Raw genomic sequence first — 25,858 nt, 5'->3', positions numbered from 1 at the left:
TTTCTTAACATCAATTTAATCCTGTCAAATTGTCTTTTAATACAGCTTTAACACCAGAGCAGGGGGAGTATGAAATCCTAAAGAAATTTGAGTTAAACAAAAAAAATGTTTAAGCAAAAATACACATGATACTATATATATATAACAATGTAATAACACATTTTCTATCATGAAAAAAACGTCAAAAACAGTTTTTACATGTAGCATTTATAGTATTTTCATAAAACTCTGAACACAGCAACACAAACATACTTTCATTCAGTGGTTCCCAACTAGTCCAGGAACAGACTTCTCCTTAAACATTAGTTCAAGTTCTACACATACGAAATGAAAACATATTCAATGTTTATATTTCACAAGAACACACACACAACACAATGCAAGGTTAAACAGAAAATGGTACTTCAGAGAGGAAAAAAAGCCCTGTGTTGACTATTGACTGTACTACAAAACAAAGTTGTCGGGTGGTTTTTTTTTGTTTGTTTTTTAACTTGGCACATTCATGAGTCACTTGTGGTCCTCTAGAATGGACCTGCACACCACTTTTACATCGCGGCCCACCAGTTTGGAACCACTTTTATAATTCATATGAATAGCCTATTATACATATTTTTCATATAAACTGACTTTCTAAGAACCAAGTGCACTGATTTAACTTATTTCTTCAGCAAAAACACCCACCAGGGATACATTATGTGCTACTCTTAAACTATACGTTGTATGTCTCACACACACACACACACACACACACACACATACATACACACACTTCAAAGGGCCAGCCTGGTTTACAGTCACAACACCTCTGTAGCCTATAACAAAAGTTCATCATGCAATATACATTACGCTTTATACACCTATAATATAACACTACACAGACCCCTCGGTCCACACACACACACCCCTCTTGGTCTCTCACCTTGTTGCCATGACAACGCGGAGCTCAGGTGATCTCAATATCTGAGACCATGAAAGTCTGGAACAACCGGTTCTGCAGGCTAAGACAAAAGATTGACACCCAAATAAGCCTAGCAGCCGAGGAGGAGCGACAGAATACCTGTTGTGCACTTCATCTCTGCTCTGAAAACACTCTCAGGGTGATTCATAACCTGCTGCGCGGTGAAAAATCACTCTGATATTCTTGTATGACTCCTAAAGAGAATTTCGATATGTTTGATCACGCAGGAATGAGCTTATAGAGGCTTTCCTGTATTAACCTGTATAGACTTCTACTATTCTTTTACGATTTATGGTGTTTAAAGTTGAATATTTTGAATTCAGATCATCTTGTAAATTTTCCAAATGTAGGCCTACTAAGCACACACAACAAATACAATATTAAGCTAGTAAAACGTTATGAGGTGAAATCTGGAAACGTATAGTTGAACATTTCAGCATATTATAATTAATAATAATTTGGTAAATCTTGTGTGTGTCCGTGATTTTGCTCGAGCTCAGCTGAAATATGAAGCAGGGAGCCTCTGCAGCCGAAACCTTATCACTCATTCATGCAGCTGTCAAATCAAACTCAATGAAAGAACAACAACTTCCTTTGATAGCTTTTCAAAATAATACTGTTTATGACCCGGCACAGCACTTCCGCTGAGACTTACAGAGAACACCATTGAGTAAAATATCAAATAGTCATACAGAGATGATCTGTATTTATATATATATATATATATATATATATATATATATATATATATATATATATATATATATATATATATATATATATATATATATATAAAAGCTCAAAGTTTGTTTTATTTATTTATTTTTAATTATGCTTGCATGCACATGCAAGACATGCACATACAGGCCATAATAAATTGCATGCGAAAACAAACATCAAATGCAACAAAAAATAAATAACATGAACAATTGGTATTTTCAGTCTAAATGATTAGCCTTTTTGCCCCTTTTTGAGATAAACTCTCTTACAATAACTTAAAAAAACAGACTCCAATAGCATCCTAAAAGGTTTCCAATGATTTTTCCGAGACACGTGAATTGATTCTGAAGTCAGAAATATTTCCATGTCCCCAGAACAAAGTAAATGTCTTGCTAAGACTATAACAGTTACCTTTTTAAAAGGAAATACAACTGCAAATGTTTAGTACGTGTAATGGCTTAATGGCTGGATTTGTGTTTTCTGGAATATGTTTTCTTCCTTTTTTTTGTCATTCGTTTGTTTAATGGGGTGTGCAGTTTTTTGTTTTGTCAGTTTACTTGCTTTCTTTTAGTGAGCTTTTTGTGTGAACATGCTGGTTTTGTTTACCTTTTTGTAAAAACAAGAGTATCGCAATAACCTGTCAGACTCTGAAGTTTTTATCTCAGTGTCAAAAATCAAAGACAGCATGAACTGGGAACTTACATCCTCAGCTATATAGTCAGACATCAGCTATTGTATCAAGTTTGCTGTCAACGCATGCAACGGTTTCGGCTGCACCAACAACATTGTGTGCATCTGTTCACATAATGCAGGCGTCATGCAGACGTTATGCAAGACTCGTGACCAGATTATTTACTTTGGGACAATATACCAGAGGAGTGGTCAGTATCAACAATGAATCACATACTGGGGCAGAAATCTACAGCTGCACTATCCTTCACTATGGATACAACTCATTCAGCATGTTTTGTCACAGTTCACTGTGTTTTGCTTACATATAACATGCTTTGTTAAAAGTAAGTCAGTCATTCAAAACATCAGTTATGTAAACATCACAAGAGTGTACTCAAGGTGCATAAAATAGCTGTATGAGTTATCTCATGTATTATACTAATTGATAATTCTGGACAATGCATTAATGTGTAAGCAGAATTTTAATGTTGTAGCCTATTGAGGTGGGGCTTCCTATGATCATAGCCTACATTTTGCTTGTAAAATTTTAGTCTAGTAATCTGTTGTACTGACATAAAAAGCACATTATTTACCTCTGATATCAAAGTGTAAAGTTAATAAAAAGTTTAAAGTAGATTGAAACCACAATACATGGGTAAAGTACAGGTATCATCAAGTTATATTTGAGTACAGTACTTTGTAAATGGAATTAATTGGTTAACCACCATTCATATGTGATGCTTTTTTTTAAATTTTTTTACAGTATTCAAAATCCAGCAGTTTAGTCCTTTTTATCATCTTTAAGTTTCTTTAAGGCTTGACTGTCAGTTTTGGGAAAGACTACTTTCAAAATGTGGTAGGTTACAGATTAGAAGGTCCCCTGTTAAAAGTTAGGGCTAATAAGTGTTGGGTAGTAATTAAATAAAAAATAAATAAATGCAATTGTAATCAGTTAAAGTCCATGATAATAAAAAAGAGACACAATTATCTATGGTACTAGCAGCTACATCACTCAGCTATGACATTAAAAATTTTACAAATGCTAACAACTAAAAATTTTCTTCAGCCAACATTTTGTTAAAAGTCTTAGTATCTTTTGTTAAATTTATTTCGGTTGGTAGCGTGTTCCACATTTTTTGGAAAAAAGTTGACTGCCCCAATATCAAACAACATGCTCTTATTTTATAGGCACGACTCTTAAACTTCCGGCGCTACTGCGGTTTTTTGCCGCTCTCTTGCCGCAGCGGCGCCCAGAGCGCATTCCTGCTGCAGAGCGTCTTCAAGCGGACCACAGAGGCGGCACATTCCTCTGTAGGCGCGGTGGACTTTCCCGAGCTACAGGTTGTTTCGCGTGGGCTGAAAATAAGTTGTTTTACCTCCGTGTCAGTGGGGTAATGACGCTGCTCGTGCGCTTCAGCGACAGTCGCGGTTAGCTGAAGTGGGCGGTGGGACAGACACGGTGGGACATGGACCGCGAGGAGCAACCAGAGTGTGTACCTGCTCGTTTTCAGAGAGTGTGACGGACTGATTTGGAGGTGAGGAGCTTTATTGTTTTGTTTGTAACTCCTAAACTTCTATTGGAGAAAGATAAGTTTATTTAAAAAATGAATCAAGGTGGTTTTAAGAGCTGCTGTTACACTGTAACCTAAAGGTGTGAAACACCATTTAAAGTTAAACTCTGACCTGTTTACATAGGCATTGATTACATTTTTCAACCACTGTGTCAGAGATTTCCGGGGGTGTGTGTTAGACACAGTCCTGACAGGTTTAGTGAGTTTGAGTAAAAATCGAGGAGCATCAAATGGACACCGGAGCTTATTATTCAGTGCTTACGGCTCATTACACACAGCTGATTATTTATTACAGTTTAATTTCAGTGTTTTTGTGCCATGGCGGGCTGCTGGCACTGGTGCCACCGCACGTGTGTGTGCTGTCTGTCCGAGGAGGAGAAGAAGACCATCGCAGTGGACAAAGAGATCCAGAGGATCCTCAAGCAGCAGAAGAAGAAGGAGAGAAGGGAAATTAAAATCCTCCTGCTGGGTCAGTGACTGCACACAGAGCACCTTTGTTCATGCTTTACACTAATAATGGTAGCATGAGGCCCGAAAATATGTATTTAGGCTAAATGTATTCAAACGTTGAAACCTGGTCAAATTGGCTTTACTTTTGAAAAAAAAAACAAAAAAAACATGGGAATAAGGCAATGAGAAACTTGGGAACAAATGACAAGAAATTAGTTAGAAGTACAAAAAAACCCTGATAATTAGCCTGAAACTACGGAAAAGTAAAAAAAAAAAAATTTTTTTTCACAATTTATAATAATTCTGTGAAATAATTTTAAATATATAACTATCGTAGATGTTAATATAGTTCTCAGAATATTTTTTCCCTAGATTTTTTAAAAGTATTTTTAAAAAAAAAGTTTTTTTAAAAGTATTTTTAAAAAATCTACGAATTTCTAAATGTCTTGCCATTTGTGGGACACTTATTACCAAGTTGCTCATTGCAGTTTTTCCCCATGTTTCTGAAAGAAATAAAAAGTAATTTGCTCAGAGTTCAAAGGTTTACATTGTGAAAGGCGTCTGAATGCAGCACAAAAAAAGTGATGTCGCTCCAGGTTTCAAAGGGTTAAACAAATCAAATAAACCAAAAAATCCAAGAGGAAACTATAAAGAAACGCCCTTTTATGCACATTAAAATCTGCTTGGCCTGTTTGGTAACCCGCAGCCAAGTGAGAAAACTATGTCAGGCATGTGTCACCATGTGAGTATGTAAAGTATGGTCCAGGTTGAGGATTGGCTGTACCTGAAAAAACCACAGAAACCTACGAGCCGACTCCACAGCTGGTCGGATGACTTTTCTAACTGACCTGATTGTCAGCAGCGGATTAGCAGCTTTTGTTTTGATGCTTAAATGGAGGCAGATAAAGCCAGCTGACAGAGTGTTAAAAGTGGATTAAAAGGGATATTAGAGTTGAGCGATATAGAGAAAATACCTCAATATCAACATTACAGGGTTGATTATTTGTGCTTTCACTTATAAAATGACATTTTTAATCAGTAATCATCAATAATGTGAATATAGGGAGAAGTGGGTAGAGGCAAATAATAGAATAGTCTGGTATGTTCAGAAAAATACTTCATTTTACTGTAATGCAGCTTTTAAAACCAAGAAAAGACACATTATATTATGCAATCCAAAAATCTAAGCCATGTCTCTTATCACGATATCAATATAAAATCAATATATTGCTCAACCCAGAGCTGAAACCATAAGTTGACAAATCAAGAAAGTTTATCTGCATTTAGATCGATTAACTGTTTAACAAAAAAGACCAAATATTTCCTCTTTCCATCATCTCAGTCTCGCCGCTTTAAGACTGTCAGTCCGATTCTGAACAAAAAGCAATTTGAAGATTTCAGACAATAATTGAATTAAATGTCAATAAATAAATAAATCAAGAAACTTGGCAAAATTGGCAGATTAACTGATGAGGAAAATAAATGATACTTGCAGCCCAGCTGAAACTTTTCTGCTAAATACGGACCTACAATTTTCTCGTTTTATTTTGAAGTCATTAACACAGATGCAATCTTCACTATAAATGCTTTCAGAGCAATACAGACAAAATGTTTATCCTAATCATCCCTGCAGTTTCTCAGTATTGATATTAAACAAAAGTATTCAAAATCACGTCAAAAAGTTGGATTCATTATTTTTTTGTGTCTTACGATGGAACAAAATAAATTTTAAAAAAAGAGAAAAGTAGCACATTTCTACATTTTTAAAGCTGAAACCAGTTAATTTTTATTCATTTATTTTTTTAATTTATAATTGACTCTAAAGATTAATCAATTATCAGATGTTTTGATTTATTTTCTTTCGATTGACTATTAATTTATCCTTTTTTTTTTGACAATAACAACATCTTGATATGACAGGTGTACAGGTGGTTTCCTACAGTTTTTTATTGTTTTATTGTGAAGGTGGGCAACCTCACTTAAAACAAAGATCACCGTAGCGTAAACCACATCGTAAAAATTAATACAGTCTTGACATAAAACATCGAGAGGCAGTATTTCACATGGTAAATACATCTTGTTTAGTGAAATATCAGATCAAACACCTCCGCTAAATTACCTGGGGGAAATACGACGAAACAGTAAACAATAATTCTGTATTATTGCCCAGCCTTATTTCTTGTAACACTGCGGAGTTAGACAGTGAACAAATGTTTGTGTACAGGAACACGACTGTCAATAAAACCACGTTGACAGCGTTTTCTTTCAGCACGGTTTTGTTTGAGGATTATTCCTCGAAAGCGGTGTTGAGAAATAACAGGAAGTGTTTGGTGGAATCATAAAAGTTTAGGTTTCCTCTTAAAGGCAGCTGATTTAATCACACACGTCCAAAGAGCACCAGACGGCGCTCGAAACAGGAACTAAATCACGACTTAAAGTCAACCTCTCCATACGTGAGTGTGTGTGTGTGTGTGTGTGCGTAGACAAACTCTCAACTTGTTTTTCTTTTTATCTCCGAGGCTGAAAACAAACGGCGAAGAGAAAACATGCATCTATTAGAGAAACGTCCGGTTTACTGGTTTTCCTCTCGGGGTTAACTTTTCACCCCTCCACTGCAGAGCCAGCTGAGAAAAGATGCTGTCGTGACTCACAGTATAGTTTGTTGAAATTCAGCTTCTAATAATTTTGATTTTGCCGTGCGTGAGCAAAATGGTGATGAATGGAATTAATGGTTTATTGTTGTTTTAGATATATTTTTCAAAACATTAGTCCAGCATTTCTGAGAACCTAGCTATTCACTCAAAGTGGACACAGACAAGTTTTATTTTCTTTAAAATATAATTACAAAGTAATTATTGGTTGCACAATGCAACAGCAATGGAATAATGACACCATCTGCTTTTAGACTTTCACTATGCACTGCTGTCTGCCACCCGGTGCAATCAGGAAAATAAAGGCTTGATTTATGGCACCAAAGAAGCGTATTAACCATTGTGTAACCAAAACAGAAGGATAGGGCTTTTGTTTTCTCTGGCAGCGATGGGTAGCTATCCCTAGCTACCAAAGGGAATTAATTGAAGTTATTTGCAGTTTGGTGCAAGTAGGAGACAGAGGAACAACCTAAATTTGGATAGACAACAGACTCTTGTGAAAACGGAAACCAATCCGGTTGTGTTTGCCTCAGTGGCACCAATAATAAAACGTGGAAATGTTAAGGGCTGAAAAGCTGTCTGTTTCCAAGGCATGTTATTGCTACTAATTAATTAACGCTTGTGCTTTCCTGTTACGACATCTCAAAATGTCAATTCATGCAAATATTATCACCTCATACAGTTGTAATGGCGGGCATGTTTAAAAAAAACAAAAACACAACTGCTTACATCCAGCAGAAACAGAGCAGCAATAAAGCCCTAAAAAAAAACCTGCCTGTCAGTGCATGAGCGTCGCCGAACCTGTTGTTTGTTTTTTCTGTGCCCATGTTAACACTTTAGAGCAGCTACACTCCCTGTGTGAGAAGTGTTTGTCAGTTGCGTCTCAGCTGCCTGTCAGCCGCGGCACATCTAAAGAAATGGTGGCTCGCTGTTTTTTTCCGTGTGCGGTTGTCAGCAGAAATATACAGTAAAAACAGCCTTTTGATAATCATGTTGACTCTATACCACCTTCAACTTCAGATTAAAAGTCTCTCTCTGTCACAGAGATGATGAAATACAAAGATGTCTGCGTTACTCAAACTTTCCTGCTCCCATTTCAAAATAAAAGTCCTCTGACAACATTTCTGTCAGCAGCATCCCATCAGTTGCTGACACAAGGCATTTTATTTGACATATTTGCAGAGCCGTGTTAGTGACAAAGCAGGAGCTTGCACGACTTAAATGAGTGGAATTCGTGCTTATAAATGTGGAAACACTTAGCAGCTGACAGCCCTGCAGAAGCATCACAGCCGCAGCGCTTCCAGTGTGAACACCACGAGCGTGCAACATGCTGCAGTTCGGCAAGGCTGCCATCACATACTGCTCATGCAGCCGGTGTGTTTCTGGTGTAACACTCACCTAGAGTCGTGATTTTGGTGACCACGTTAAATTCACTCTTCTTTTAGCTCTGCTTTGGTCTCCACCGACTCCACAGAGAAATATCTGGCTCTTTAGCTGCTACATGCTTCACCAGGTTCTCCAGCTGGTTGCAAAGCTTGTGTGCTGTTTGGTGCTGAGCAGGTAGTTTACAGTGTGAGCTTTTATGAAAGAACCAACACATTAAAGTTGTAGACTTTAAAACCAAAACAATGAGCTGAAAGACGCTAAAATACTCAGCAGAGCTGAGGGGTAATTCTTCTGGGGATCATTGCTGTGTGTGGCACATATCAATATTTCAGACCAATTATCCTCATAAACAGTGGAACTAAACTGAGGTAAAGTGTTTAGAGCTCCTCTAACATTTCCTCATTCCAGACATATTTCCACCTGATGCTTCTGTGGAGAAACTTCTGACAGGTATCAGCGTCTTTAGTGAACATTTTGAAATCACTTTTGTCTATCTGTTTTGTAAATCACACGTACAGTTCAGTCTCAGGACAAACATTCATATCTACAGGAACTTTAGAGTTCTCAGTTCACGTTTTTTATGTTTGATTATTGCAGTTTCATATGAGATGTATCTTGAAAAGCCATTTCTAACCTCTCCTGCACAATGTTCAAACTTTTTAAATTCTTACTGTCTTGTCTATATACATATATGTGCAAATAAATACACAGAACTAAATTGAACCTGAGCTACATGTCTTCCAACTGTGGGAGGAGGCTAGAACAGCTGGCACCAGATACAAAAAACTCTGTAGATTCACCACTGAAACAGTGTGTACACACAAAGACCAAAATATGAATGCACATTCTTTTTTGTCAAATTTATAAAGCTGCACATACGCCTGATTCTGTTTTTATAAGTCTCAGTTGTTTTGATACTGGATGCACAAGCCTAATTTCCTCACCCACAGTTAGCCATAAATGGATGTAGAAACATCCTTAAACATCTGTTTGCAAATCAATACGTTTGCGCCCCAAACTCGAACCCGTCATTGAGAAATACGGCAAAGAAAGTACAATTTCAACTACTGTGTCATCACCAGAGCAGCTGTCATCACGCACGGCTGTGGCTAACGTCCAAACCGCTGATTCATCACATTTCTGCAAATATCATCCCAGTTATATCTTAATGATCATTATTATTATTAAACATCAGAAGGATGATCAATGATTCATTCATAGCCCTTGTGTAGAAACTGACTTTACAAAGTGCGTCACAAGAATAAAATTTAACAATCATTAACAGAGAAATTAATGGAAATAAATAGTGCTGAAATTAAGCTCTTATAAATAATTTTAAACAAAATTCATAAATATGCCTTTGATTGACATTTTAGAGAACACTATGTAGTCTGTAAAAAAAACACTAATATTGAAATTGAAAAAAAAACAACCCTTAAAACTATTTTATTTGTCTTTCAACTTATTTTGTATGTCCTTCATTATATCACCTGCAGCTGTCTCAGCTAAAACTGTGTGTACGTCTGATCTGAAGTCTACATGACACGCAAACATCCTCACTGCATATTTCTTACTTTATAAATATCGGTTCATGTATAGCAAGAGCTGTGGAAAATTATTCAATATGAAAGTATTTGAATGTCATCATGTATAATAATAGCAACGCGTGAATGTATGATTCATCCATTTTCATAGTTTAGGTATTTGCTTCAGTGTCTAAATTTAAACGTGAGGAATGAAGAGTGTCGAAAGGTTAAGATACTGTGAGATCAGAACCTTGCAGATGTTTCGACTCTGATGTTGGACACATCTGTATGATGTGAGGAATACTCTTTATAAGGCTGAATCATTGCTCTGTTATTACAACTTTTTTAGTCTCTGTTCATGCACATGCTGTACCAAGAGCTTCTCCGGTCCGATTTATGTTGTCATTAAACTTATATACTCAAATAAGATTAACCGTGGCTCATTAAGTTTATATTATTCATCAAAATGAAGACTGACCAAGAATACAAGTTTTTTCCACATAGGAAAAGGCGTACACATGGTTACTGAGTGTACGCATCATTCATACACTCATAAAGACAAAGGTGGAGCTCCTTGATGTGAGGATGATAACCACTCAGCTGCCCTGTTGATACAATTGTATTTTACATAATAAGTAGTTATTATGATGTTTCCGTTTGTTGACTCAGGCACTGGCGAGAGCGGAAAAACCACATTCATCCGACAGATGAGGATCATCCACGGACGAGGCTTCTCAGAGGAAGAGAGGAGGACCTTCGCCAAATGCATCTACCAGAACATCTTTACAGCCATGAAGGCCATGACGGGAGCCATGACCACACTCAAAATCCCCTACTTCAAGCCAGAGAACGAGGTAGGCACAAAACACGGAGCAAAACACACTGAGACTCACACAGACGTCATCACAGGTGTGCGGGCATCAGGGCATTTGCACTCACCGGAGCCACGAAATGATGCCCACATTTAACAAGAAGCATTGAACACAGAAACGTACACTCGGCATGTTGTAGTCTATAAACAGAAGCTGGCAGCATCACCATAAACACAAGGAACGCCTGCAACAGTCAGATAAGTTTGTTAAACCTTTGAAACCTAAACAAACTGGATTGATTTCTTTCAAAAACATGGAAGGGATACAATGAGCAACCTGAAAAGAAACGGCCAAAAAGTAAAAAGTTACAAGAAAAATACCTGAAAATAAGCAAACAAAATAAATAATAAAGAAAGAAGATTATGACCTTAAGCATGTGCTAAAAAATAAAATAAAATTAAAAAATAACAATATTTTTCTGTAATATAATTTTAAATATACGGTTAAAGGGGGTAACAAATTTAGTCTGAACCCTTTTCCCTGTTTTTTGATTAATGTCTAATCATTTCCCCACGGGTAATTTAAGCCATTTTCTTGTCACCTTTCACATTTTTTTTTTTTTTTGCAATTTGCAAGACACTTCTCTCTAAATTGCTCATTCCCATGTTTTCGAAAGAAATCAAACCAATTTTCTCAGGTCTGAGGTTTGATATGCTCTTAAAATGCATCCAATCGTAGCACAATAAAACTGATGTCGATCCAGGTTCTAAAGGGTTAAACTTCAGAAACATGGTACAGTACAAAAATCTGATACACCAAGTCTCTCGCTGTCCTCCAGATCTATGCAAAGTGGCTGCAGGACATAAACACGGTTCAGATCTCCCAGATGGATAAAGGCTACGTGGACGCAATCCGCCGCCTGTGGGCAGATTCAGGCCTCCGGGTCTGTTACAGCCGCCGCTGCGAGTACCAGCTCCTGGACTCCACAGAATAGTGAGTATCTGTGTCACTGTGGAAGTCAAAACTCTCTGACTGTACCACACCCTGAGTCATGGCTGGTAATCACAGAGTATCACCTGAACAAACACTGTCACAACAACCTGCCGAAAGTGATATCACATTACAGAAATCTGCGATAGACGGTGCTCAAGACACGAGCAAATATGAATCGAATAAACTTTTATTGTTCGCTTAATTAACTGTTTAGAATAGCTGTAAAGTGGAGTGATACATGCGTTGTTAAAAAGTCCCTGTGCTGCTGTACTGTATACCAGCGCTCACGAAATGCCTCTCGACCAGTTAAAATTGCTTGGTTGAAACTAACTGTTGTATAAACAGCAATATTCACACAAACCATCATCCTGATATCAAACAGGCATGAACCAGATAATCAGAGCATAATACTGAGGCCTACACTTCCAGAAGTTAAAGCTACAGTTGGTAGATTTAATGAAAATAACTTTTTGTCATAGTTGCTGAAGCTGTTGCGATATTCTGAAAGAAGCACAAAGACAGAGAGTCTGAATAAAAGTCATGTCCCTCCTCCTCTTCTTTTAATTTTGATTTTTTTATTGATTCCTTCAGACAGATGAAGCAGCAACATCATGATAGCAATAATAATAATAATAATCATCATCATCATGATTTTTTTAAAAAAGGAGGAATTGATGAATAAAATTAAGAAGAAGCACGTTGAGTGTTTAGTCTGGAAGGAAACTATTTTATATTTTCTCCCCAATCTCACCCCACCCAGCCAGTCGAACAAGGTGCACTGCAGACGATTTTGTATTCAATAGGTTTATCTTGGTTTAGGTTTCCTTGATCTGTGTTAGAAAGGGTTCCCACATTTCTGTGCAAGTGTCCAGATTCCCATTTATTTTGTAAGATCAACCGTTCATAAGAGGCAGTTTCTGATAAGGTTGACCTCTTCTTACTTCTCAAAGCATTCGGTAGAATCAGACTGCGGCGTACCAGAAACAACCAATCAGAGCAAAGGAGTCTCTAACACAGATGTCGAGCATGTGAATGACGGCTTGTGATCTGCGGTCGCACTGTAAAACTAGACAGAGCTGATCAGATATGGATCAGCTGTGCTGCCGATTTCAAAACGTGTTCAGAAACATATTTGAACTGTAAAATGAGAAAGTTCGTGACCCATGTTAGTCGACTAAAGTACCAAGCACTATCCACTGGCTGGGCCAACTTTCTCATTTTATAGCTAAACAGTAACTAAAATGTGTTTCTGAAAACATTTGAGGCAAGAAAGAGGCAACACAGTAACAGAATCCTGATTCATATTTGATCAGTGTTTCCTAGTTTGACAATTCAAGATCGGTGATTGACATGATTGACAGGTGCTCTACAGACTCCTTGGCTCTGATTGGATGTTTTCTTTTACGCGAGGTAATGACATTAGAAACATTACAAGGCGATCGAGGAGGCAGAGGAGTATGATTGTCACATTTAGCGCTGCATGGATGTAATAACAGTTTCAGTGATTATGAAGATGATTGTAGGCTTATTTAGTAATTATATATTTTTTATAAAAGTTACACACTGTAGCTTTAAATACTATATCTGTAAGCAAGGACACCACTGCTATAATAACGTCAAAAGAGAATGTGTGGTGACTTATTGTTTTATTGTTTGGATATGCCAAATCTGACCTTTGTACCAGAACTGACAAGCACTCACAGCAAAAGAAATGGCCATTTAAATGTGTTTTTTTTTAAGCTTGCTCTCTAGATTTCTTTTTAAATTAAAAAATATTTTTTGTTTTGATCTTAAGACGTTTCATGACAGTATCTTAAAAGAAGGGACACTTTTATTAGTAATATGACCATGTTTTGTTTTTAGCCCTACATGAATGTTTGTCATCACAGCACTCAGATGACGTTTTACACTTGTATTTTTTTACTGAGACCACTGGAGGGGGCTAGTTCTTCACAGACTGCTCTGTAATCAGCTATTTTTCAGCCACGTTGAAACCACCAGTTGATCAAAGAGTATTTGAAGAAGCGCTTTCAACTGTCTTGAGGGATTGGCTACACTGATCATCTTTTAAACTGATAAGAAAAACCTGAATAAGTGGCTGAATATCACAGAGTTACTCTGAGACCGCGTCTCTTTTAATCAACACGAAAAGACTTAACATACGGTAGGGGTGAGCCTTATACTCTAAAGTGTCACAGAACAAAAGGCTCAGCCTGCCTGTGTTTTCTCTCTTTTCTATTGCTGTCCTGTCCCGTGTTTACCCAGCAGCTCAATCATCACAGTGTGTGCATGATAAGAGACAGGCAGTAGCTAATGACAGCTTGTATCAACACCGGCCATAAAGCCCTCGGCTGCACACAGGCTGATATGGACTCAGTCCACTCCCTTCTTGTTTTTTTTAATCACCGTTTTTTTTATCATCACATATCTTGTGTCACTTTGGTTTGTTTAACGCGGTCGAGGCTCGATGTGCTGTAAACACACACAATATGTTTTACTAAACGTCCCCTGTTGTGTCAAACAGACTCTGTAACAACACTGTAAAACTGTCCTCTTCTCTCCTCCAGCTACATGAGCAACTTAGACCGAATCGCCGCCCCAGACTACATCCCCACAGAACAGGACGTGCTGCGGGTTCGATTCCCCACCACGGGCATCCACGACTACGCCTTCACCATCAAGAACATCACACTAAGGTGACTGGTTTTCAGATTACTAACCTGTCAGAGGGTTTAAATCTAATACCGGCACTATTCACGGCACTGTGAAAAAAATACTACAGACTCTCACAGAGGCTTCGTCTGCTCGCGTCTGTTTGACTCACATTTCTGACTGAATCGGCACAAAGCTCCTGCTGGGAAGTGAGGTGTAGCACTCTGGGTTTATTTATAACGCGTTGGTATTGTTTTTTTCTGAAACTAGAGGGGATCTGACAACAGCTCAGCAGACAAAGATCAAAGTTTACTTTTGAGAAACATTATGTTCCCCAATGAAATGACACCTGCTCTTAAATCAGGAGGTATGACTCAGAACTATAATAATCCAAACTAAAGAAAACGTTTGTCTTGGCTCTGTACTCCAGCACACTGGATCTGACAAATGAATGGTTTTATTACTGTGTCATGCATGCCATGAACACATATTCATACAAGCCAGATCCAGCACTCATTTTAAAAACAATACTACAAAACAAGTCCAAAAATAAAGAAAACAAATCGGAATAATTGTCAGCGGATACATTTTTCGACCACAAAAGGCTGAATAAATCCCTAATAAAAACATTTCTCATATAATACTGAAGGAATCAAGAGTAAATACTATAAATAGTCCATACTGACTTCTTTTCGAGGTGTTTGAGACAAAATTATCTAACTTAAACTCAAAATTAAAGAGCCACTCCAATTTTTGATTATTATTATACTATTATCTTTAAAATTTGAGACCTGGATCAACATACTTTTTTTTCAGATGCCTTTCATAAGCACTTCCAAAACATGAAGAAAAAGCCAATAAGCAAGAAATTGGTTAAAGGTGACAAGAAAATGAGCTGAAAAAATTGTTAGGAGCCATCACAGGAAAAATGTCCAGAAAACCATATTTATGATTATACATCATAAACTATGTTGCAAGATATATGTATGTAATATATGTATATTATTATATGTACCTCGCACTTTCTTCAGGTAATTTCTTTGTTCATTGTTGTTTTTTACTTCTCATTTCTTGATCATTTTTATGCAATTTTCCTGTAACCTTTTTTTGTTAATTTTTGGGTCATTCATAGGGTGCTCCCTGCCTTCTGCCTACCTTTTTGAAAGAAATCAAGCCTATTTGCTCAGGTCTCAAAGGGTCAAGGTAAACTGACCTTTTATAAACACCATCTAGGGTGAAGACTTTTAGAAACTCCATTTTCAGTGTTCACGTCGTCAGGGAATACTGAGTGACTGGCTTGTAACGTCAGAGTGTGCGCTGTTATCTCCTTTTTGAAGCATCACGCGTGAAGTATCATTGAGCGCAATGGAGGACGTGACCAAAATGGTGCTGGTTCTAACCCTAACAAGACTTTTTCTTCAGGCAATAGCTTTTTTTCCAGGCTTCGGTTAAGATTATGTCACCGCACGTTGGTTTGGCTTACATTTGACAGCGCTTCAATTGTGTTTTCATGTTGTCATTTGGACTGAGATTTTTTAAATAATAATGCTTTCAAATTGTTCCCCAAACTGTTTTTTTTTCTTGCCCTTTTTAACTCCTGCATCCTCCCCGCTCTGCTCCCTGACAGGATTGTGGACGTGGGCGGTCAGAAGTCAGAGCGTCGGAAGTGGATTCACTGTTTTGAAAACGTCACCTCCCTCATCTTCCTGGCCTCCCTGAGCGAGTACGACCAGGTCCTGGAGGAGCGAGAGACGATCGTAAGAGCACTGAGAAATCTGTCTGTGTGTCCCTCACTCGTTTGCAACTGTGGAGGGTGGACGAGAAAGTTGAAACAACCTCGTATATCTCAACTCAACTTTATAAGCACATCTCACGACACTTCAAAACCAGATGACATCCTAACCTTTTCTCACTGCGTTCATTTCATCCTTTCACCAGCAGGTTTCACTCTTGCACAAGTAAACCTCCTCCCTCTCCTCCCTCTCCTCCCTCTCCATCTCCCCCCTCTCTCCTCAGCCTCTCCAGCCCTCTGCCGCCTTCTGTCCATTCCTCCCTCCCATGCTGTCACTAAGCCGTTTATCTCTCTCTGCCACTTTTTGCTCTGCCAACACATTCATTAACCTCCACAGTGGGCCCTGTGCTCCTCCAGACCCCCCTAACCCCCCTCCCTTTTAAAGGACTGCTGTCCTCTCTGCTTCATCCTCATCCATCCAAGTCCATCTAGCCATCCCCGAGAACTCGTGTTTTTTCTGTCTCAACCCAAAACCATCTCTCAAAAGCGTATTAGTTTAATCCTTTTATCTCCAACACCCCTGGCGGCAGCCTCCAGCATGATATCTGTTTCTGTCTTCAGAACCGCATGGACGAGAGTCTGGCTCTGTTCTACACCACCATCCATTCTCCCTGGTTCTTCAACACTTCCATCATCCTCTTCCTCAACAAGACTGACATCCTGGCTGACAAAATCCAGACCTCTGACCTGCAGAAATACTTCCCAAGCTTCACAGGTAAGCTGTGGATGCATGTGAGTGCGTTTGTTTTCATTTTGAGGTTACTAAAAGCCACCACTTTCCAGACTACAATATGTCAACCATGATGTTGACATTTTGATTTCTTCATGAAAAGTCTCAGCGACAACTTGTTTGATTGCCGTGAAATTTAGTTCAAACATTTAAGATGAATCCGGATGACTTAACTATAACAGCGATCCCTCTAACAGGGTTCGTACAGATAACGGCAAGTCAAGTTCCACGATTTTCAAGAAGTTTTGCAAGCACTAATTATTATTTTCAAAGAGGAAATCATTTCTCCACAACCATCTGTTGAAAAACATCCTGTGGCTGACAGCCCGTTGGTGCACCAGTCTCTTACCGATCATATGGCATTTGACAATAATTGCAAGCACGACTCTTCTTGGCTTCCTAGTTTAAATCACTTATCTAACTCATTTCAGAAAAGAAATTATACCAACAACAACCAACAACACAAGACACACTTTTGTTTTCCACAGTTACTTTGGTTGTTCCACCATCTTTACGCTCTAAATGCAGACAGTGTTATTATTCTGTAGCCTTTATATTGTGCACAAGTTATTGATAAAAACTTGTATGATTCCACTTTAAGGCTTCTTGTAGCTCCAAAAACAGGTAAACTTTCAGTCTCAGCCTCAGCTGCACTGTATGTTTGGTGCCCTTTATCAGGCGTTTGCATGTAATGTTGTCACAACACTGGAATTTAAAATATTAATATTTGATACTACTTGGGAAAAAATGACAGCATAATATTAAAAATTGTTATTAAAAGGTAAATATAACAAAGACTAAAATGTGATGACTGATTTTTCTTATTAGCAGAGGACATTTAAAAAGTATTTTACCACTTTATGCAGCAGAAAGATGCATATAGCCTACTTAAAATTGGAGCTGCATGAACAGAGCAAACAGAAAAAAAGGGCTGTGGCATTTGCTTCTGCTCCAAAATTATAAAACCTACAATTACCAGAATGCATTGCACTGCCCTGGACCAATAAATGCTCCTGCTGGTGGGTGATGCAATGCAAACTCATCTGTTTGGCACAATGGCAGATGGCTGGGAACAAACGTTGTATGACAGTTAAACAGAAAGATTAAATATGTTTCTGAAAACATTTGAGGCAAAAACAGAATCTTTGTTAATATTTGACCTTCACTGCTTAGTTTTACAGTTTGAGAGAGAAAAAAGGTCAAGTCTGTTTCATTTAGGGGGGAGCAGGGATATCTGGGCACTGGTTAGATGGCGGGAAGTTTCAAAGAAGCAACATTAACATTATAACTATTGTTCTATATTTTACAGGCTGAACTATGAATCTATTAATCAAAAAAAAAGAACTAGAGACAAATCGCAAAACGAGATTTTTGTATACATGCAAGGGTTTTAGGCAGTTTTGGGTTAAATATTGGTAGGCACACTGACAACAACTCAGATTTCACATTTTAAAACCAAATTCAACACTTACGCAAAACTCAAAGTTGAGGTTCAAACATTCAAACAAGAAAGGACGTGATGATGAGGGAGCAGAGCCTAGATAGTGACAGGATTCATTGTCTGCAGGTTCCTCATCACGTTGAGGACAGAGTCATGTCCAGGAGGGTCACAATGTTTTTTCCACCTCCAGCCCGTGTTGCTTTGGGCACGCAGCTATTTCATCACATCCCGCAGCACCCACTGATGTGTCATTTCAAAAAAATAATTTGCAGAGTGATTTTAGCCCCAGTGCGTCCCTGACTCTGGACCCTCCATCAGTGTCCGGGTGTCAGCAAAGCCAGCAATCATTCAAGATTTTTTAGTTTCCATTATTTCCTCCTCTCTGCACACACACATACATAAACACATTTTCAAATGAGTCACTTCCAGGTACTTGGTGTGCTTAATGATGTGGCTGCAGCCTTTAGCTCTGCTGGTGTGAAAGGCTGCAGACCGCTGCCCTCAGAGTCCCCACCTCTCCCCACCACCTCCACCTCCACCCTCTCTCCCTCTGTTACCCATGGCAACCACAGACTGAGCTTCCCGCAAGCCATGCACCCCCAACAAACCCCTGCTTGTGCGTGTATGAGGTGTGTGAGCAATGTGGGAATCAGTGTGTGTGTGTGTGTGTGTGTGCGCGTGTGCAGTACGCCAACTGTGTTTTACCATCAGCGTTAGCACAGTAAAATAATGACTCATACTGGGTCAAGCCCCTTGATGTCAGTTTAACCTTAACGGCAACTCGCAGCAGTTCCTACCTCTGACTGCTGTGTGCCGTCGTGTTACTGTGTGGCCCTTCATACGACATGTGAAGGCTACCGTTGTCACGCAGCCCTGCGGTCCGCCACCATGTTGACACAGTGAGAAGCGTGGTGAGCTGCACTAGTGCGGAAATGATCATGCAATTAAATGATTAGTCTGTTGACACAAATCTAATGGATTTATCTTCCCAAGCATAAATTCCAGTCAGTAGATCTATGTGCAGAAACTGAAATAATGAGTACAAAGTTGTATGTATATTATCTATTATATGCAAGTTATCATACATACTCAATTTTTTCACATTTTATTGGGATTTTTGACATGGAAATAGGTTAGAAGTATACAGCTCTTAATTTAAAAAACAACAATGCAATCAGATCACTGCTCAGCATCGTCCAATATGCAAGTTTGGGTATCATTTCTAAAAAATTGTGGAAAATGGCTGTAAAAATTTCGAACAGCCCAGGATGATTATTTGATGCTTTATTTGACACATAGTGCCAGAAAAAATTAAAATACTGGAACCAAAACATGTTTGGCATTTTCATGGAAAAAAAAAAAAACTAAAACACTTATTTAATTATGTTTTTTACCAATTTGTTTGTTTTCATTTTGAGTAAAATATCTATCTAAAATATCTTAGGGACTGTTATTATTATCATTATTATTGTTGTCATTATTATTATTATTATAACTTTTAATAATCACTTTATTCATATAGCACGATAGTCGAACCTAACAGCCACTTGGAAGACGTCACTAAAAACGTTTGATGGGAAATTTGCAATATTTTTGGACATTAGTAGTAGTTTTAGTTAGTTTATATATTAATTGAAAGAATGGACCTAAATAATAATGTAGAATAGTGATGAATAAGTTGCAGTAATAATAAATGGGGCCCCTCTGTTCCTTCTCCTGTCGTCGCTGAGTAATGGTGTTGTGATGTTTCAAAGTTTTTATTAAACAGGCTGTTTTTCAGTGTGTTGCTTTCTCGACATCCTGATGACATGACAGAGGTAGTAATCTGGTAATAACCAGGTTGTATTTTCTGCAATAATAAACAAGAAAATCCACTAAAATGACCATCAGCTTTAACAATCGATTCCTGCGGTGATGAAAACTCCCTGTAATCATCTTTTCACTCAGTTTGCACTTGTGAGCTGTAACTACTGTTTATCCAACAAAATTACACCAGCCGGGAAATTATAAAGCACAACTTTTTCTCAGGTGACAAAGTTGTTGAGAGTGAAGAGGGGCTAAGTTTCCTTATTACAGCCTTATTTGTGATTTTGGTTATAATACTGCCGCATTAAAACTAAATGTAGTATTACTGAATTTACAGATGCACACAAATCCTGCGTGTTGACTATAATTTACTCTAATCAGCAACTGCATATATACTCTAATTTTGGTGGGAAAAGGGCATAAAATAACATTTCTTGATGTCTCATCATCGTCTTCTTCCTCTCCAGTTTTTCAAATTACTGAACCCATACTAAGGCTGCAACTAACCATTATTTTATTACTGATTAATCAACTGATTATTGTCTCGATTAATTGTCTGGGTCATAAAATATAAGAAAATTTTGAAATAATGTTAGTCTCCTACAAGATGACTTCTTTGTGGTTTTCCTACAGCTTAATGCAAATTAGATTAAAGATTAATTAATTAATTAATTAATTTAAGGCTTTTTAATAAAAAAAAAAAATATATTTTGACCAAAACCCAAAATTGAAAAGAAAAAACAATTATGAGCCGGTATAAATTGCATAGGGTGAATTTTGCCTGAATATTTATCACACCATAAAACTTGATTTTTGTTGATGTCAATGCAAGCAGCATTCAGTAAATTATCATTTTAAGATTTTACAGTACAAAGCCAGAAAAAATAAAATAAAATCCTACCTCCTATGTCCATGCATTTTAAGACATCTCCAAAGATTTATTTTGAAAATTTTAATACTAATTAAGGCCTCATTTTTAGATAAATTAATTCATTGCCTTTAAAGACTCTTTAAGGATACATGGGAATCCTGTCTTTGAATCACTTGTTTTGACTTTGACAATTTTTAAAGATTATCACATAGGACAAGGAAAACACTTGGAGGATTTGTTATTTTTGCTTAAAAAAATGCTGATTAACTTTTTGTTGATTGCCTAATCAATCAATTTTATTGATATATTCTACACTTTCAAACTTCTTTTAAGACTTTCGAATGGGAGCATCTGTAACTAAAGGCAATTTCCCCTCGGGGATCAATAAAGTATTTCTGATTCTGATTCTGATTCTAATCGATTCTTTCAGCTTTGGTCCCAATCCCATTTAATATCTTGCCTTTTCGTTGCCCCCTTTCATCCCTCACCTCCTTCTCTCCACAGGTAAGAGGCAGGACCCCGAGGATGCTAAGAACTACATCCGCAAGATGTACGAGCAGCAGGCCGTCAACCGGGACAACAGGGACGAGTGGAAGACTCTCTACCCACATTTCACCTGCGCCACAGACACCAACAACATCCGCAGGGTGTTCAGCGACATCAAGGACACAGTGCTGCTCAAGTCTCTCAGGGACTACGGAGTCATCTGAACTTTACACAGCGGTGAAAAACAGTGACTCTTTACACTGTCTGCACTATGTACCACTGAAGGCCAAAATGTTGCTTCTTTTATATATTTTTTTCTAAAGCCTGAGACAGTCAGACCTTTGCCCATCATTCATGCTTCTGCCAACACCTCCGCCTCTTCCTCCCTCATCGGGTTTTAATGCAGAAGCTAGGTGGAGAACAAAGGGACAAGTTTTCTCTCACCTTCACCACCATCACTACTCCACACTCTCCTCCTCCTCCTTTCAAGTAGAAAACATGAAGACGCTCAGGGAGATTGGGAGACGCAACAAGACTTGAGTGACTTTAGTAATCACCCTCAGGTCTCTCAGCCAGTAGCTTTTTCCACCCATTTTGAGTGTTTGGGTCACGCAGTGACTGAATTGAACCATAATTGTAGCAGGAGCACAGATACTATGAAGTGCTGCGCTGCTATTAAAGGAGTAATGACTTTTTTACAAGTGGAGATTGGGCCACGCTTGGGTTCACCACCCTGTCACTCGCATTTTAATCGCTGTGTTTGAATCCACCAGGTAAATTCAGGCTCAAACACAAACTGTTTCTATTTTGCAACGTAAATGAAAACATGTGAGTTACTGCTCCTTTTGTTATCAGACATCTTAATTCAAGGGATTTTCTCTCAGTGATTAACGTCAGAGTCTTCGATTGTTTCACAAACACTGTGCTCCTGTCAGAGAGCCAAAATACCAATTGATTACAGTTATCTCACACTGGCAATATTCCTATCTGCTCGTCTACTCCAATTATTATGCAACTGTGTAACCAAGGTCTTTCGAGTCTTTCTCACGGTGCCCTAACAGCAGTTTATGATAACATTGTTACATTCACCTCCAGTTAATTGCTCTCTATGAGTTAAATAGTTTATTATGCAACTCCCTGTTACATGTGGATGAAATACAGACGGCAAATTTACAAAGAACGGATCGCACCCGCTGAGAGCACTTTGACTTGTGCATAACTTGCAAACACTTTCTGCCTCATCTCGATGTCCGATTCACAAAAGATTTTTGATGTAATGATATCACAGCCCAAACACGCCCATAAAGTTTTACAGATGAGTGCCTTTTGTGCATCTGATTGCAAATTATCTATTTGGCGAAGTATAAATTTTGCCGTCGAAGCCAATAACACAGTGTGCAGAACAGCAGAGAGAAAAGGAAAACTATTTTTTTCAGACAGTGAGCTATAGATCCTGATGAGATTTAAAATTCCATATTTAATATTCTCTGAAGAAGCCAAAAATTTCACTGTAACTGCATGTGGCTATCAGTGCTGATATGTTTGAACTGAACTGTTTTTGTAAAGAGGTTCATTTGCATATAGAGGGGCCAATTTTGCGCCAAACGTAGTCATGTTAACTCATTTAAAATGTCCAAGTAGCACAGAAATGCTATTTGCTTTGCAGCACAGGTAGAGGTGCAATACTCCTTTAAAGGTACTTTCTGAATTATATACTTTTACATTTTTTGTTACATATTTTTGCAGATTTTGGCAGCAGCACAATCTTTTTGTGAATTATAAAATATAGAAAGAGAAGATACACTTATGAGGGTATTGTGATAGTTATTAAAGCAGAATTAGTCATTATTTTATTTTAACTTGACTACTTATATAAGACAGGTGTTGCTTGTCATTACAAAGCCACGAAGAATGAACAGTTAACTCTACAGGTCCTGCTGAAATTTCTGTTCACTCATAGCAGCCAACGGCAGAAAAAAAATACTACCACTGCACGCTACCTGCCCAGCAAAAAATGAACAGACAGACATAATTAGCACCTAGCTGGTGAATATAATGAAGCATTCAGCAGCTAAAAAGACAGATATTACCGCCAGTTGGTGGAGAATAAAAGCAGAGCTAAAAGGAGTGAATGTTGGACTTTCATTCACCAGGCCGACAGAATAACAACTAAATGAATGCTAATGTTACTCTGTAACTGCTAGATGTGTAAATGGGTGACAGTTTGCTGACAAGTTTGCCTTATAAAATTAAAAAGTGTCTTGAGCTTGTTTCTGCTGCCCCAAAGTGCCTAAAAAAGCAGTGAAATCTGGAGTGCAGGACTTTTACATAAATAAATGTCCGTTACATTCAAGTCCTTCCCAGAGGAGTTGATACTATGCTGACTAACTCTATCGCCTCCAGGGAAAGCTCTCTGTATTTTGCAGCATGCCAGAGTAGTGGTGTCTGTGGCGTCTTTCACATGCTGGTGCACCGGAAGTGATGCGTTTAGTGTCAACCAGCCAGAGCTAAAGGGGTTAGGAAGGCACAAATATGGCAGAAGCTATGGCAGAAAATCTTTGGAGGCATCCAAGGAAAGTTTCTGGAGTATATGCTCCAGATAAAAGAGAAGGGAAAACAAGCTCACCTGCATACAGTATTTGTGAAATTACTCTTACTGCCAAAGCAACACCGTCTCGTCCTGTCTTGTCAAATACTGCCACTTTGTGTACCTCCACGTCTAAATATGATGTGCGAGGTAACCTCCTGCATCTGTTTTAGACGTTTTGGAACGATGTCTCAGTTCATGCTTCTTACATGCATTGCATCTTTTCAAAGTGCAATTTTGTTTTCATAGGAAATGTGCAGTTTCTGCTCAATACATGCGTGCAGTGTTTTTCAAAATTCACTTACAAGTTACAACTTCGGTAAAACACTTTATTTTTCAGCGTTTTGTTTCCCTGGGTTTTGGGAACAAATGCACATGGTTATGTTTAGAAAAAAATATCAAGTAAACAGCGGACCTGCCTGCCCTATGGGGAATTTCTAGCTCTTTACATCACCGAAGTTGCTGTTAAAAACTGCTGCCTCAGGGTGCTTCTCATACCGTCACGAAGGGTGCCTTTTTCACATGGGTGTCTGACACCAACATGACTCACAAAGCAGCGGTATTTGACGACTTAGGAGTGAGAACGGGCTGGCCAAAGCAGGGAGATAAAAGTTCCACACTCAAGCTTGAAGTGTTTGAATGTCTGTTTTTCACTGTGTCAAAAACAGAGTTAGTCATGGTCTCTGAAATGTGCCTGTTCTGCACCGCTCAGCACAATCAATACACTACATTTAAATCAATACAGTGAATATGAGCATAAATCGCAGCTGGAGGCTGACAAGTCTGAAAAGGTCACAAGTGAAGGAACTGAAAGGTGTTTGAGGAAACAGCTCGATTCACACGGCGAGTTCAAATCAACGATGGTGGGGAAAAAATCCAGCTGGGTAAAGGATAAAGAATATTAATATGAGGTGGAAGCATGAACTCTCCGTTTGTCCTATTTATATCAGTGTGTGGAGAGGGGAATTTTATAATATTAATCACAGACATGAGTGCGACCCCCCTGTGAGCCTCATTGAGTGTTGAGTGGAAAATGACATTGAAATTCATTAAATTAACGGGCCGTGATGGAGGCTGACATGAGTGTGTCTGTTATGTGGTTTTGGCTGCTCTTTTGTTGATTGTATATAAAATGTTTTGATCTCTACACTGCTACAGATGTGGTAGCTATATTGTTGAAACTTTTTGACGCCTTCAAACAAACGTGTAATTTACTGAACATTGACCGATTACTACTTTTGATTAAGTTTTAACTGCTGTATTTTTTAAAACTGTTTACCAACAACACATAAAACTGTGATTGTGTAGTGAACTACTTCTCCGTACTGGGACACCTCCTCTCATACGGTGACAGTGGATTATTTTGTGTAGTCTCCGGTGGAGGATGTGGGCAAATGTTGTTTTTTTTTTGTTTTTTTAGTTAATATTAAAAACAAACTTTCAAACACACACCCCTCTGTTTGCTTTTGTCTGTCTCCCCTCGCACTTATGGACAGAGAGTGTGTGTGATGTGTCACCAAGACAAACTCGGGCTCGAAGCCGGTAATCATACGCATGCTACGACTCGCAGTTTGCAAATAAAACACAGCAGAATTTGCCTAGGATTGACACTTTGGATATTTCCACACTGTACTGTACACACTGTACTGCTGTGAGGATTCCTCTGTAAACATCGAAAACTTTCACCATATTCAGTCTAAAAATGGACATTTGACAGTTGAGGGCAGTTCAGGCTTTACGCCGTCAGATGACCG

At 38.3% G+C, this 25,858-nt stretch overlaps 1 protein-coding gene across 2 annotated transcripts; it reads left to right on the top strand.

Annotated features, from left to right (window-relative positions):
• The first annotated feature begins 3,626 nt into the window (after window positions 1–3,626).
• gna15.1 (guanine nucleotide binding protein (G protein), alpha 15 (Gq class), tandem duplicate 1) lies at window positions 3,627–25,553 on the top strand. 2 transcript variants are annotated; one of them, XM_042481301.2, is made up of 8 exons: window positions 3,627–3,885; window positions 4,228–4,390; window positions 10,604–10,788; window positions 11,585–11,739; window positions 14,307–14,435; window positions 16,019–16,148; window positions 16,745–16,898; window positions 21,536–25,553. In XM_042481301.2, the coding sequence occupies exons 2-8, from the start codon at window positions 4,240–4,242 to the stop codon at window positions 21,739–21,741; spliced, it is 1,110 nt and encodes a 369-aa protein (XP_042337235.1). In that variant the 5' UTR covers window positions 3,627–3,885; window positions 4,228–4,239; the 3' UTR covers window positions 21,742–25,553. The 2 variants fall into 2 exon arrangements, with proteins under 2 accessions (XP_042337235.1, XP_042337228.1); XM_042481294.2 differs by having other exon boundaries at window positions 4,217–4,390.
• The last annotated feature ends 305 nt before the right edge of the window (window positions 25,554–25,858 follow it).

Source organism: Plectropomus leopardus, chromosome 5 (assembly GCF_026936395.1).
Source record: "Plectropomus leopardus strain MGB_pleo_1.0 chromosome 5, ASM2693639v1, whole genome shotgun sequence".
In the NCBI taxonomy this organism is placed as follows: domain Eukaryota; kingdom Metazoa; phylum Chordata; class Actinopteri; order Perciformes; family Serranidae; genus Plectropomus; species Plectropomus leopardus.
This window is presented reverse-complemented; position numbering and strand designations above follow the sequence as displayed.